The sequence below is a fragment of the Lissotriton helveticus genome, chromosome 9 (genome assembly GCF_964261635.1).
Source record: "Lissotriton helveticus chromosome 9, aLisHel1.1, whole genome shotgun sequence".
Classification (NCBI taxonomy): Eukaryota; Metazoa; Chordata; class Amphibia; order Caudata; family Salamandridae; genus Lissotriton; species Lissotriton helveticus.
This window is the reverse complement of record NC_136070.1, coordinates 1,138,206,460-1,138,220,733: the sequence shown is the minus strand read 5'-3', so window position 1 is coordinate 1,138,220,733 and position 14,274 is coordinate 1,138,206,460. Positions and strand designations below refer to the sequence as shown.

Genomic DNA, 14,274 nt, shown 5'->3' with positions numbered 1-14,274 from the left:
CCCCACGTGTGGAACCTTGAGTTTCTTGCAGAAAAACTTCAGTTCCTTTCTTGTGTAGTCATACAGCTTTGATGCATCCCATTCTAGCTCCAACGCACCAGAGGCTATGGATTCTCCTCCATCAATGCTGTTTGTGCCAGTCATGCTTTCAACACTAGGGATCTTCTTCTTTTAGCAAAATTAAGAACCAAAAAGTCTGTGGCTAAGATACTGGACTGTAATCACTTATGCAATGTTCAGTAGCTAAGGTAAAACACTGCAAATGTAAATTCGCGATCCTCACGCTGCGTCCAATGTAGGAAGGGGGAGTCTCTAGTTGGCGCAGTGCAGCACTGGCGACAAGCAGGGACTCTCTCTTCCCTGTCAGGGCTGAGGGTTACCTTCAAGAACAACCTCTGCTTACCCTCTAGGTAGTGTGGCGCAAGCAGTCTAGGCTAATCTCTGGGGCACATAGGGTTAAACATTTGCAATATTACACCATCACAACCAACCCACCACACAATGACACCAAACTGTATGTTGTAAAAATATGTCTCTTTATATATTTGTAAAAAGCAGGCTTGTAAATACAGTCTTGGTTACTTTAAATGCAGGTTCCAGTTACTCTTTATAAAAAGGCACAGTTCTCAAGTAAATGCAGTCTTGTGGGCCTTCTGCCCTGGTTTTGAAAAGGCTCAGTGTTTTATAGCGCCTCAATGCGCTTTCCGCCGTCCCCGCCCGGGTCCTCGGGAGAAATCGGGCCCGACCTGCCAAAGCTCACGCTTCCCGCGTGAGTCGCGAAGGCACGGCCGCGTCCACTCTGGTAATGAGTCACCCTTCGGGGCTTGACTCTAGGGGAGGGGGCCGCGGGCCACTGAGAGCGTCAAGAGGGGCCTCGGAGGCCAGGAGCAGAGCGAGCCTCTGACTCAGGGGCGGCTCGCGCTGCAAGCAGACAGCAGCTGCGAGGCTCCCGGGGCGCCCAAGCTCACACGGCGCTCAAAGTCACTGTACCTTTGGGTTCTTGCAGATCCTGGAGCGGACGGCTGTCCGTGGAGCTGTCCCACGTCGCGTTGTCTTCCTGGAGGGTGCGGCGGCCTGCGAGTCTCAGCGCAGGTCACAGGGCACCCGGGATGACGGTGCAGATGCGGGGCAGGATTCTCCTGGATCAGGTTTACTTCACACTGAAGGGGGAAGCTGCAGCAGGCGGGGCTGAGGGGGGTGCACTCCACGGAGCGCGGGGCACAATTCAGGCACGGCTCAGCAGCGAGTCACTTCCCAGCTGCGGGGGCCAGGGGTCTCAGCGCCCAAGTCACGAGGGGCACAATCTTGGCAGTGCCGGTCTTTGCGGAGCAGCCTGTACCTCGGGGGTCACACAGGCGGCGATGCTCGGACCGGGCAGGTCCTCCCTTTCCTTTGCGAGGGCGGCTCAGCGCGGACAGTCACGGCGCTCAGACCAGCGTGGGGCTGGTCCTTACTTTGAGGCTGGCACACGATCAGGCCACCGTCACGGTGGTCGGGGGAGGGGCACGGCTGCACAAATTGTCAGAGAGCGTGGCGGAGGGCACAGCGCTCTCAAATCTCCTTTCCTCGGTGCTGTAGAGACGCACAGCACACGCCAGCAGCAGCTTTTCTTCAGAGGGGTAGCGCCCACTGTTCCTGGGGCGCTGGTCAGGGGGCAAGTTCACAGGCAAGCCCTTGGAGATCTTTCAGCAGAGTTTGGCACAAAGTTTCAATAAAGCAAAAGTCTCTTGTAGTCTTTTCTTTCCTCTCCTTTGGCAGCAAGGCACCAGACACAGGCCAGAGACAGCACTCCTCCTTGTAGTCCTTCCAGGTCCTTCTCTTCGGGCAGAGTTTCTTCTGTAGCGCAAACAGGATCTAATTTACAAGGAGCAGGGCTCCTTCTTTTATACCCAGTTTCTTTTGTTCTAGCAAGCCAGGGGGGCCTCTGCATAACTGCTCCAGTCTCTGAGCACTTGTTGTGGGTACTTCTGGCTTCTGCATGCAGTGTGAGGGCAGGCACATCAGCCGCTCCCCAGGGGGGCGGAGCCGGCATTGTGAAGACAGGGGCAGCTTGAGCACTTTGTTGACAAGCTTCGGTCCTTCCTGGGCCAGGTGCAGGCTGAGTCATCAGTCGCTCCCCAGGAGGGCGGAGCCAGCATTGTGGAGGCAGAGCACAGCCTGATGCATCATTCAGGGGAAACTCCCACCACCCACTAAGGTGTCATCTGGCTATTCACTACCTGTCAACTCCCAGCCCTGTCACTCACACACACCAGACAGTCAGATCCACATCCAAGCAGAGGCGGGCTGAAATGGTTAGGCCAGCAAAGGCTAACTTTCTAAAAGAAGCATTTGCAAACACAGGATATTAAAATAAACTTTACTAAAAGAAGTATTTTATTATTCTGAGTTCAGGCATACTAAACATTAATTTCTACCATGTTCCCTGAGCCTGCTGGGATTATAGAGTGTAATAATTCCAGCAGCCCATCTGCCTAGAAGGGAACTGGTAGCCTTGCAATAGTCAAAAACGAATTTGGCAGTAATTCACTATTAGAACATGCCACACACATCAGGGCATGTCCTACCTTATACTTACAATGCACCCTGCCCTCAGGCCTACCATAGGGGTGACTAATATGAATTTAAGGGAAGGTTTAGGGGCTGGCAAGTGTGTGCACTTGCCCAGCCAGCATGACAGTACCAGACTGCACGCAGGTTCTGCAATGGCAGACCCTAGACACATTTTAAGGCTGCTTCTGTGGGTGGCGCAACCAGGGCTGCAGGCCCACTAGCAGTATTGGCATTCACAAGCCCTGGCACTCTTGGTGCACTTTACTAGGGACTAACAGTAAATCCAAGGCACCAATCATGGACATCAATCACATGTACATTTTACAGTAGGGAGCACTTGCACTGCGGCACGGGTTGGCCGTGGCGCAGTGCCCTGAGTAGCAGACACCAGCAAAACATTTGAGGCACAACAGCAAAAAGTGGAAGGGAAACTCACGCCAAGGTGCCAGGTCTAACATTGCCTACTTGGATAGACATCATGTACAGATCGCCATGCTGCAGGAGACCCATCTGCCTACGCGAAGTGCTGTTTCTTTTGCGTCAAAGTGGGCTTGCACTCGAGTATTTTCCTCTTACTCGACCTATGCAAGGGGTGTTGCGGTGCTGATTGCCCGTGGAGTGCCTTTTCATCGCCTTGGGGAGGAGATGGACAAAGAGGGCCGCTATGCTTTGTTGTGGGGTAGGGTGGGCCATGACATCTATCTGTTTGTGTCTATGTATGCACCGAATGTCGATTCACCTGCCTTTTTTTCTACATTGTGGGGTAAGATTGTGGCTGTTGGGGCACGACATGTCATCTGGGGTGGTGATTTCAACTTGGCGCTGGCGCCCCCCCTAGACAGAGCGGATGGAGTTAACTCTTACAAGCCCGGTGCCCGAGAAGCTTTGCAAGGGGTTGTGGAGGAGGGGGGACTGTTGGATGCCTGGCGACACCTGCATCCCCTTGGACGGGAGGGTACGCACTTCACATCTCATACTGGGACATGGGCGCGCTTAGATTACTTTCTGATTAATAGAGACATCGCTATAAAACTGTTAAGAGTGGACCATCTGCCTCGTACCTATTCTGACCATAGCCCTGTCAGGATGCAGTTCCGTACTCCTGGGTGGGACAACACGAGGCCGCAGTGGAGACTGCGTCCCGATATGCTCCTCGACAACCTATTTCGCACTGAGCTGGGTGAGGAAATCGAGGATTTCTTCCCTAGGAATAAGGGTTCGGTGGAGTCGGTCGAACATGTATGGGAGGCTTTCAAGGTCACTGTCAGGGGGTTCTGCATCTCAAAGGGTCACGGGGTACTGCGTGCTATTCTACACACCATCACCACACTGGACAGGGACCTGCGAGAACTGGAACTCCGCATGACGTCAGACACTGACCTACAACTACACGCGACTTTCAGAGAAACACTGTCCAAATATGAGGAGGAGGCGGCCAGAGAAGCGAAGTATCGGGGTAAACACTGGGTCGCCCGGAAATACTGCGAGGGAGATAGGCCTGGTAAAGTACTGGCTGCGATTACACGTCCAGACCGGGTACACACCAATATACTGGAGCTTACTGATGAATCAGGCGCCACTATCAGAGAGTCGGATGCGATACTCTCAGCATTCACGACGCATTACTCGTCACTCTATACGTCCACGGCAGGGACAGACGTGCCATACGCTGAATACCTCAATGCCGTGGCGCTCTGCTGGCTCAGCGATGGCGACAGGGAGTTTCTCGCGGCACCGTTCGAATTGGACGAGGTACGTGACGCCATTATGTCCCTCAAAAATGGTAAGGCTCCGGGGCTCGACGGTATACCAGCAGAGTTCTACAAAGCCTACATTGACATCATGGCGCCCGTGCTCCGCGAGGTCTTTACCGAGTCCCTCGCTGATGGGATACTTCCCGGCTCTATGCGCGAGGTGGTCATCACCTCCCTCCTGAAGCCGGATAAAGACCCCTCCTCCTGCGACTCTTACCGTCCACTTTCCCTCCTAAACTGCGATGTTAAAATTCTCGCCAAGATCCTGGCCACGCGGCTCTCGCTGCTCATGACCAGACTTGTTCTGCCCGATCAATCTGGATTCGTTGCGGGTAGATCCACATCTCATAATCTTCGCACCCTCTTCTCCCTGCTCCGCACAGTACACCCTGACGTCCCAGTGGCGGCTGTGTTCCTAGACGCCACCAAGGCGTTCGACTCTGTCGAGTGGCCCTACCTCTTCTCTGTCCTGGCTAGAATGGGATTCCCTAAACTGTTCTTAGCCTGGGTTCGCCTCTTATACACGGACCCCACGGCGAGGGTGCTAATTAACGGAAGGTTGTCACAACCCATCACCATCACGAGAGGCACCCGACAGGGATGCCCGCTCTCTCCTCTGCTCTTTGCCCTTGCGGTTGAGCCACTCGACTGTCGCTTACGTCAACTACACCGAGCAGGAGCGGTACAATGCCTACAGCGACAAATTGATGTGTCCCTCTACGCGGACGATATCACACTGTACGTCAAACATCCGGACACGCATCTCAATCCCCTGCTTCGGGAGTTCGTCCTCTACGGAGGGGTATCGGGTGTACACATCAATTGGGCAAAATCACAATTTTTTCCTCTTACAGATGCGGTACACGCCTTCCCTCTCGATTACCCGTTAACATGGTGCCGCGACGACCTTCGTTACTTGGGAATCCGTATCTCTCGGGATAAGGACGAGACGATACGATCCAACTACGGAGTTGCCATGACCAAATTGACTGCCTCCGTTGATAGATGGATCACGCTGCCGCTCTCCATGGCTGGGAGAGCATCACTCATAAAAGTGGTGATTTTGCCCCGTTTTCTGTACCTTTTTCTTAACGTCCCCTATTACCCAGGTGCCTTTTTCTTCAAGACACTCCGCTCGGAGCTGCGCAGACTGTTCTGGGGTGGCAGATCTCCTCGCTTAAAGTGGTCGACACTGACTCTTCCCTATGACAGAGGAGGATTCGATATCCCTGATTTCGAAACATACTATCAGTGCGGGCAGGCACATTTTGCCTACCACTGGATGGCTCCTGCTCCCTTCATGCCGCATGTAGCGGTGGAAGACTGGATTGTACACCCGCTTCCGCTCAATGGCCTACTACACTGTCCTGGGACATCTATCACGACATCGAATACTTCGGTCTCCTGCACCCTAGATGCATGGCGCCGTATCGCCAAGAGACTGGCATGCCCGCTGCCCTACTCCCCCAAACTACCGCTCACCTACCATCCACAACTTTCCTTGTTATCAGAACCGGGATTCCGCCGGCTCTGCGACAAACTGCTTGTCGCCTGCTGGGGGGATCTGTTTCATGAACATCGTTTCAAGTCCACTGACCTCTTTTTTAAGACGCACAAGCCTACACCCCTTGAACTCTTCTACTACATTCGGTTACGCGCAGGGATGCGTGATGTCCTGCCCAACTACCCTGATGAACCTGAGACACTACTTCCGCTGCACTTCCTCTTGGGGTCGCAGGACGGGACCCATTTGGTCTCTGGGCTCTACCGCCAATTCCGCGCAGCTGCCCCAGAGCAGGTCTCCGCTGCCCGGATACACTGGTCCGCTGAACTTGCCCTCGAACTTTCAGATGACCAGTGGACACACTGCTGCACGCTGACTTCTCGCATCTCTGCCAGCTGCAGACTGAAAATTATTCATTATAAATTCCTTCAGAGGATATACTACACGCCGGTCCGGAAGCACAGGTTCGGGTTGGCCGATAATGATCGCTGTGAGCGTTGTTGTGCCGACCATGCTGATTTTCTTCACCTGGCATGGGCCTGCCCCCAGATCGCCAGCTTCTGGCGACAGGTGATGGAAGCCCTTGCGGAGATGGTGGGAGAGGAGATCCCTGCGGATCCTCTGATAGCCATCCTTGGTTGTACGATACAACTCCCTAGAGGCTGCAGAAAATGTATTGACACTGCTCTGCTCTTGGCTAAGCGGCGTGTGGCTTGCCGCTGGAGCAGGGGCAGGGCGCCCAAGTTCAAGGACTGGCTTGCGGATTTGATTTATTGTCAGGATCAGCATACCACCTTTGCTGAGCTGCTGCCTATCGCATGTCGGCCTAGGGATATATGGGACCCTCTGGTGCACTACCTGCTCAGGCGCTCAGACGACGACGCGCAGTCGGACGCCTTACCTGCCTCCCCACGGCACCCCGAACTCTCTCCCAGAACTTAACCTATAACTTCTAAAATGGCTTTCAGCCCTCCCTCTCTGTGTGTACCCTAATGCTCCCCGCGATCATCCGGGTGATGTGAGATACCCTGCCTCGATCGACCTGACCCCTCCTCCTCTCTGAGCATGCACACCCTCCCTAGCACTCGTGAGATGTACTCACGCCTCTAGTGGGCGATATCCCTAGGCACCCCGCGTTTATTATTTTTTGAAGTGGCACTCTATTGGCTCCTACAGCACTGAGACTGAGGTTACTGGACACTATAGCTCCCACACGCCACTACCTGCCCGAGACATCACACTGCACCACTATCAATCATCACTACTACACAGCCGCGCACTGCCTCTTAGTTGTTACCTGGTTGGGGTGTTATGTTTTTTTGTTCTAAAAAACTACGAAAATAAAACGAAATTAAGAGGGAGACTCTTTCTCTTGCTCAAAGACACTGTTCGACTGCTGCTCATCCTTATATGTCCTACACCACCGGGCGCGACACCAGCGTCCTATGAGTATGTACTGTGCCGCCGGGCCCCTGGGATGCCGGCTTCTAGGCTGTGTACTGTTCATCTTTTCCTGCTGCCGGCCTCCGGGTTGTAGGCGATCCAAGCTGTGTACCATGCCATGTTTAATTCAATAAAGCAGTTTTGAACACCAAAAAAAAAAAAAAAAAAAGTATTTCTGCATTCATTCATACATTTACATACCTTAATTTCTTTTTCAAATGGTTTACTGAAAGGTGACCCCCTCATTGTTTGCGTTTTCACAATCTGATCATCTAGCATCGTCTGTATCTCATCCACTGCTGACAAAATGGAAACTCCAGTCTCACGATAAACACTTGTGCTAAAGGAAACGCCTTCCCAAATATCAACCATGGTATGCATTGCTTTCTCCAATGAGAATTCCTATGCAGGTCAGAAAAGGAAATATGATTAATCAACAGCAACCCTTTACAACGAAAAGTCTTCATTAATTCTTGTATCTGTTGTCTGGTCTGAAGTTGTAAGTGATTTTAAGTAAGTGAAAAGGATTTAAACAGACATAAAATAATATTTAAAGCGTGTCTACCACTTTGCCTCAATTTTTAAGCTAAAATTAAAAAAAAGCCTGTCTTAACACTTTGTTTAAAAAAAAGTCACTGCAACATTTATAAGCTGGTTTATCATTCAAAAATACTTAACCGTGAATATACAGCCTGAAGGCTATTGCCTGAATCTATGCTAAACAAATGCCTGATAACATAAAATAACGTAACATGATATGACTTAACACAATACGATATTAGCAATAATCCGTCCTCCAACCTTTAAAATAGTTATCTACTGCTTAAAAATAATTTTTATGGAGTCAGTAAGTAAGTGTTATTTATCAACTTGTCATTTCCTAAAATGCTAACGCAGAATGATAGCCTTCTTTTACTGACTTCATTAAAATAAAATAAAAAAAGATGAGAGACACGGCCCATGGGACAAAAACACATTTTATTGTTTAAGAAGCATTTTAAAACGTTAGAGAGTTAGACTGTTTTGAGGTAGGTCACAATTTGAGACCCTTTAGAAATGGCAGTCGTCACAGGGATGGTGGCCTGATGAGATCAGCAGAATACCATGTCTGTGATTGCTTTTAAATAAAACAATCTTTTTTTTTATGAAACCTGTTTTCCTAAAGGTAAACAGGAAGCATTTAAAAAAGAAAAAGTGTAAGTTTCATTTTTTGAGAGTAGGCAGTAGTCTTGTGGACCACTGCCTATTGTTAAAAATGTTTTGATCAACATACACAAAGGGGAGGGGCGTGGTTTGGGCGCCGATCGGGATGGCTGTGTGAGCGTGCAGCTCCGCGCCGAGTCCCGACATTTCTCCTGAAATCCCTGCCGCTGGTGCTCCCGGAGGTGCGGATTTACCGCACGAGGTGTTGCTCGAGCAGAGGGGAGAGTCTGGGGGCCAACTCGACCTCGGAAACAGAGCGGGGGTCTGATCCCGGAGTTCGGAGGAGCCGGGCCGGGAACAAAGGAAAATGGCGGCGTAAGAGACCTGAAGGGCTGCCCACGGGACAGAGTGCACCCGAATTGAGCCGGAACTCCAGCGGCTGCCTAGCACAGTAAGTGGAGCGGGGGCTAGACGGAGGGGGTCTTTGGCGCTGACCAGGAGACGCGCGAAGACATCGTAGCCCCAGGGATCGGTGTGTGCGGCGCCCCTCCCCCCCCCCGCTCCCCGACATGGTGGCCGAGTAACCGGCGGGCTGCTCTTGGGCAGAGACGCCTGCAGTCAGCGGCGGTTGAACTATCCGGGGCACTAGCTCAGATCCTTTGGAGGGAGCCGTGTGGGAAGGCTGATTCAGCCGCCTGCACAAGGGACATTGCAGGCTGGTGGCGGACTCCCACGCAGCAGCGGGAGCGGACCCGGAGCGAGAACATGGCCGGATCCTGAGTACTGGGGAGAGCTGCGGCTGCCGTGGATGACTGAACCCAGACTTGGCCGTGCCCTGCACACCAGTTGGGGTTGCGGGGGGCCACTGTAACCGGCGAACCCCGCCCCTCTGGACAGCTTACAGTGTGGTGGTGGAACGAGCTCAGAGCGAGGGCTGGGACCGCGATATAAGCCTGACACAGTACAATACCTGCGGGCGGCCGGCGCAATCGGCTCTGGAAGACACCCGCCTGCTCTTTCGGGATTGCGTTGCTGGCTCGCCGCGGCTGGTTTGGACGCTCCCTGGGTCTGTGGTGGGAAGATGGTGGACCCACGCTGCACACAGCCATAGACCGTCTGTGGAAACCCGTGGATAGAGTGTGCTCTGAAGGTGCGGGAGAAAGGAGGAATGGGCATGAGCGATCCTTTGATTGCGGGTGCTGAGCCCTTGTACTAACAAACACTGGTCCCTACTGGGAGGCGTCAGTGGGCGGTGTGCCTGTGCCAGGGGATCTGGGAACTGGCGTGGCCCTTGGCGGTGGCTTGGGGGCAGTACCTGACGCGATCGAGATGGCCGCTCTCAGCGGTGTTTTGAGTATGCCACAAGGTCGAGACGACGCGACCACCTTGATCCAGGATGGCGGGACCCAGGCCCCATTGGAGGCATCGACGCAAGAACAAAGGCTGAACCTGCATCTCGACAACATCCTAGAGGCGATAACCGCAACAAAGGAATCGCTGCACCAGGACATAGCGCAGGTCGCAACGGGGCTGGGTCTCCTGAAGGCAGACCATGCCAAGCTCTCGGACAGAGTAAAAGAGAATGAACAACTGCTTCGGGAGCTGAAACCAGCGGTGGTGACCGCGGAACACAAGCTGAGGATATTCTTGGCCGCCTGGCGACTCTGGAGCGACGGGCGGAGGATGCTGAAAGTCGCAACCGGAGGAATAACGTGAGGGTGGTGGGCCTTCCCGAAAAAATTGAAGGAGGGGACGCTGTGACCTATATGGAGAACTAGTTTAAAACGGTTGTGGCACCGGAGGGTCTATCTCCCTTCTTCTCCCTGGAGAGAGCACATAGAGTTCCGGCCAGACCGCCACTGGAGGGCCGACCACCTCGGCCGATGGTGGTGAAACTACTGCACTACAAGGACCGCGATCTGCTGATACAGAGAGCACGGTCTCAGGGCCCCTTCCAAGTGGACAATGTCAAAGTTACGGTCTTTCCGGATTACACACAGGAAGTTCAGAAATGCAGAGCGACCTTCTTATCCGTGAAAAAAGAACTGAGGGAAGAGGGGATTCAATACTCCTTGCTCTTCCCTGCCAAGTTAAGGGTGATCCTTGATGACAGGACCCACTTCTTCCAGACTCCGGATGAGGCATGGTCGTGGCTCGAACTATACCGTGCTGGAACGGATCGCACAAACAAAAGTGGAAGGGAAAGGCAAAAACCGGTCCAGATTAGGAAGTCGCAGCGCATTCGGAAACGGGACAAACTCAAGAGGGCCATGCGAGAGGTTCAGATGGCGGCAGACAGGAAAGGAGCATTGGCTGCGATGGCGATCATCACGGGGTCACAGCAGGAGAGGACATCGGGGGGTCGGGCTCAGAGGAGGAGGAGGAGACATCTGGAGGAGCCGAATCGGACACAGGGAGCGCGAAGGGACCAGCGGTCACCCCGCAGACTTCGGATGGACTATTTAATGAGTGACGTTCCCGGGAACTGAGCAACTCCGAGATTCCTATTGGGACAGACTCTCCAGCCTTTTGGTGGACTATTAGGTATGGAGCTGTGGAAGCAGCATGGGACTGTGGGCGCGGGGTGGGAGCTCTGCCTGCCCTGGGTCGGTGCTCAATCACCCTCTTGTGGCCCTTAAGGCCTTCTGTGGTGACGACCACAGATTAGTGTGATGTGTGCTTTGTTGATGGTTTGGAACGGGGCTGAAGCTGGGTTATTAGGTCCTGTCCTGGGGAGAGGGGTTTGAGGAGTTTTGTGGGGTGTTTTGAAGGGGGGGTACAACTGCTGCGATGTGGGGGACAACTGTTTGTTACTAATACTGTGCAGAAACGATTATTATGGGGACGTTACCTAATTTAAAATGCATTACATGGAATGTCCGTGGACTTCGAACGATGGTGAGACGTCATAAGGTGCATGCCTATTTGGTGAGGCGTGGCGTTCAGATAGCAATGTTGCAGGAAACTCATTTGACCAAGAAGGAATGCGTTGCCCTACAGAAGAGGTGGCGGGGTCAGGTGTTTGGCACGACATACTCAGCATTTGCTAGGGGGGGCGCTAATATGGATAAGGGCGGGGACACCGTTCCAGGTCACGAGCCAGCGGGTTGATCCTGAGGGTAGATATGTGGCGGTGGAGGGATGACTTTATGGTAGGGAGGTGGTCCTGAGTAGTGTATATGCCCCCAATTCCGATCAGGCCCGTTTTTTTGATAGTTTAACAAGCTCGCTGGCCTATTTCCTGGCAGGCCCTGTCTTATTGGGGGGCGACTTTAACTCGATCACTGATGTGATGCTGGATAGATCGCATCCGCCATTAGCCGACTCCCCAGTGCGCAGGCTGGCTGCTCACAGGAAGGATTGGCAGGAGAGGTGGGGACTGGTAGATGTGTGGAGGAAGCAGCATCCTGAGATTAGGGATTATTCCTACTTTTCCACGATACACGACTTACATGTTAGGCTAGACTCGGTGCTGTGTAGTGGCCCCTTGGCGGCTGTGGTGGCTCATTCGGAATATCTGACCAGGACCATTTCGGATTATAACCTCTTATTGGTGTCAGTGCAGTGGCAGCAGGCGAGGTCGGCGGTTCCAACATGGCGGCTGCGGCCTGATACACTTGAAGATCCGGTGTTTAGTGACACGGTCCGACAGGGCATTGACCACTATTTTGAGGTGAATGAGGGCTCCGCCACGACAAGATCGGTAGAATGGGATGCGATGAAAGTGGTGGTGAGAGGCGTGTGCATGGGCAGATTTTCGAATGTGAGGACGGCTGTCTTGAATGATCTGGCGAAAGCGGAAGAGGTCTTACGGGGGCTGGAACGGCAAAGACCTGAGCGACCGGACCTACAGGAGCGATTGCTGGAGGCTAAGGAGGTGGTGGCGACTGAGACTGAACGGCTGCGGTGCTATGATTATAAGTTGTACACCATTATGTTGCACGCGGAACGGGATAAAGTGGGTACACTCCTTGCCAAGCTTGCCGATCCAGAGCCTAGGGGGTGCCCGGTCATGAGTATAAGAACAGAGGAGGGGGACATAGTCTACTCGCAATCGGCAGTTCTGGCGCGCTTTCGGTCTTATTACACGGGGTTGTACGAATGCCAACTAGAGGCGGAGGTATCCGAGATAGCTGAATACTTGGACGTGATCCCACTACCAGTCCTGGATAGTGAGGATGTGAAGGAACTAGGAGGACCCATAACATTGGCGGAAATTAGAGTGGCTATTAAACAGATGGCTAGAAATAAAACTCCAGGGGTAGATGGCTTGCCGATTGAATTCTATGCCAAATTTGTTGACATCCTAGCGCCCAAATTGTTGGTGGTGTACTCGGAGGCAGAGCAGTTGGGATGCTTGCCTGAATCAATGAGGGAGGCGCTTGTAGTGCCGCTGTTGAAACCAGGTAGAGAAGCGTTGGATGTGACGTCTTACCGACCCTTGTCTATGCTGACGGTGGATTATAAGATCTTGAGTCGCATCCTGGCCACCAGGTTACTGCCGCACATGACCACATTAGTGCATAGGGACCAAGCGGGATTTATCCCGACTAGGAATACTTCGATGAATATACGTCGACTGGTCCGGATTTTAGATAGTGCCAGGGCCTCAGCTCATGGCCCCGCGGTGCTAGCAGTTGATGTCGAAAAGGCTTTCGACAGCCTCGAGTGGGAGTACCTAGATGAGGTGTTACTGAAATTCGGAGCCGGAGAAGGATTTCGGAGGTGGACGAAGGTGCTTTACTCGTCGGCGAGGGTACGGCTGGGGCCGATTGTATCTTCAGATTATCCTGTTTGTAGGGGGACGAGGCAGGGCTGCTCACTGTCCCCCCTGTTGTTCGCATTGGTGATGGAGCCGCTGGCGGCACAGGCAAGGACAGGTGCAATGTACAGAGGGATCGCGCAAGGGATAGAGTCCCATTATATATCATTATATGCTGATGATCTGTTATTGTACCTAGCGGACACTGGACAATCCCTAGAGGGAGCAGTGGATATGCTGACTAGATTCGGGCAGCTGTCAGGCCTTCGGGTGAATTGGACCAAAACCTGTGTGTTCCCGTTGCGGGCGGGCACACCCTGTCCCCCGCTAGCGAGAGACGTGGTGTGGGAGCCCTCCTGCTTCACCTACTTGGGTGTGCGCATCTACCATGAGGCTGCGGACCTATTAGAGGGTAACGTAGGGCGTTGTATTCGCGCGCTAAGGGGTTGCATGGCTTTTTGGGCCTCCCTCCCTCTGTCGGTGTTGGGTCGAGTGGCGTTATTAAAGATGGTGGCACTTCCACGGCTGCTTTATTATTTCCGGACACTGCCGATATGGATCCCACAGCGGGTTTTTAAAGAACTGAAGATGTTGGTGACTGGCTTCCTTTGGGGTCATGGACGACGCAGGGTGGCGTTGGGTACCCTGACTAGACCCAAGTTTGAAGGGGGGATGGCAGTCCCCGACTTTGAATTATACTACCTGGCGGCGCAACTGCAGATATTGACGCAATATATTGGTAGAGAATTCAGGGGTCCTGAATACGCACGTGGGACTGGTATCCAGAGGTATGTCTTGTCATATATAGTCATGCAACAGAAACTAGATATGAGGGACCTTACGGTGGATGAAAGGACGCTTAAATTATGTTGGCACAGGAGTCTGAAAAGAGCGAAGAGAGACCGGCCGTATGCACCGGAGATACCGCTGGGGATGCTGACCGCGCTGCCGCATGGGGGCGATTGGTCCCCGCTGCTAGAATGGGAGGAGTTGGGCTTGCAGATGGTGGGGGATTTGTACATTGATGGGGTGTTGGTCCCCTATCAGACGTTGCAGGAGCAGTTTGGCTTGCCAGACGGGAATTTTCTACTGCGCGCAGCAGTGGTTGCGGCGAT

At 53.1% G+C, this 14,274-nt stretch overlaps 1 protein-coding gene across 1 annotated transcript in view; it reads right to left on the bottom strand.

Annotated features, from left to right (window-relative positions):
* Positions 1-14,274, bottom strand: part of DNAH12 (dynein axonemal heavy chain 12) — a 1,534,490-nt gene that overhangs the window by 1,124,839 nt on the left and 395,377 nt on the right. The window contains exon 19 of the mRNA XM_078661571.1: positions 7,456-7,656. Coding sequence (XP_078517697.1) covers positions 7,456-7,656 — 201 coding nt within the window. The remainder of the gene's footprint in view (positions 1-7,455; positions 7,657-14,274) is intronic.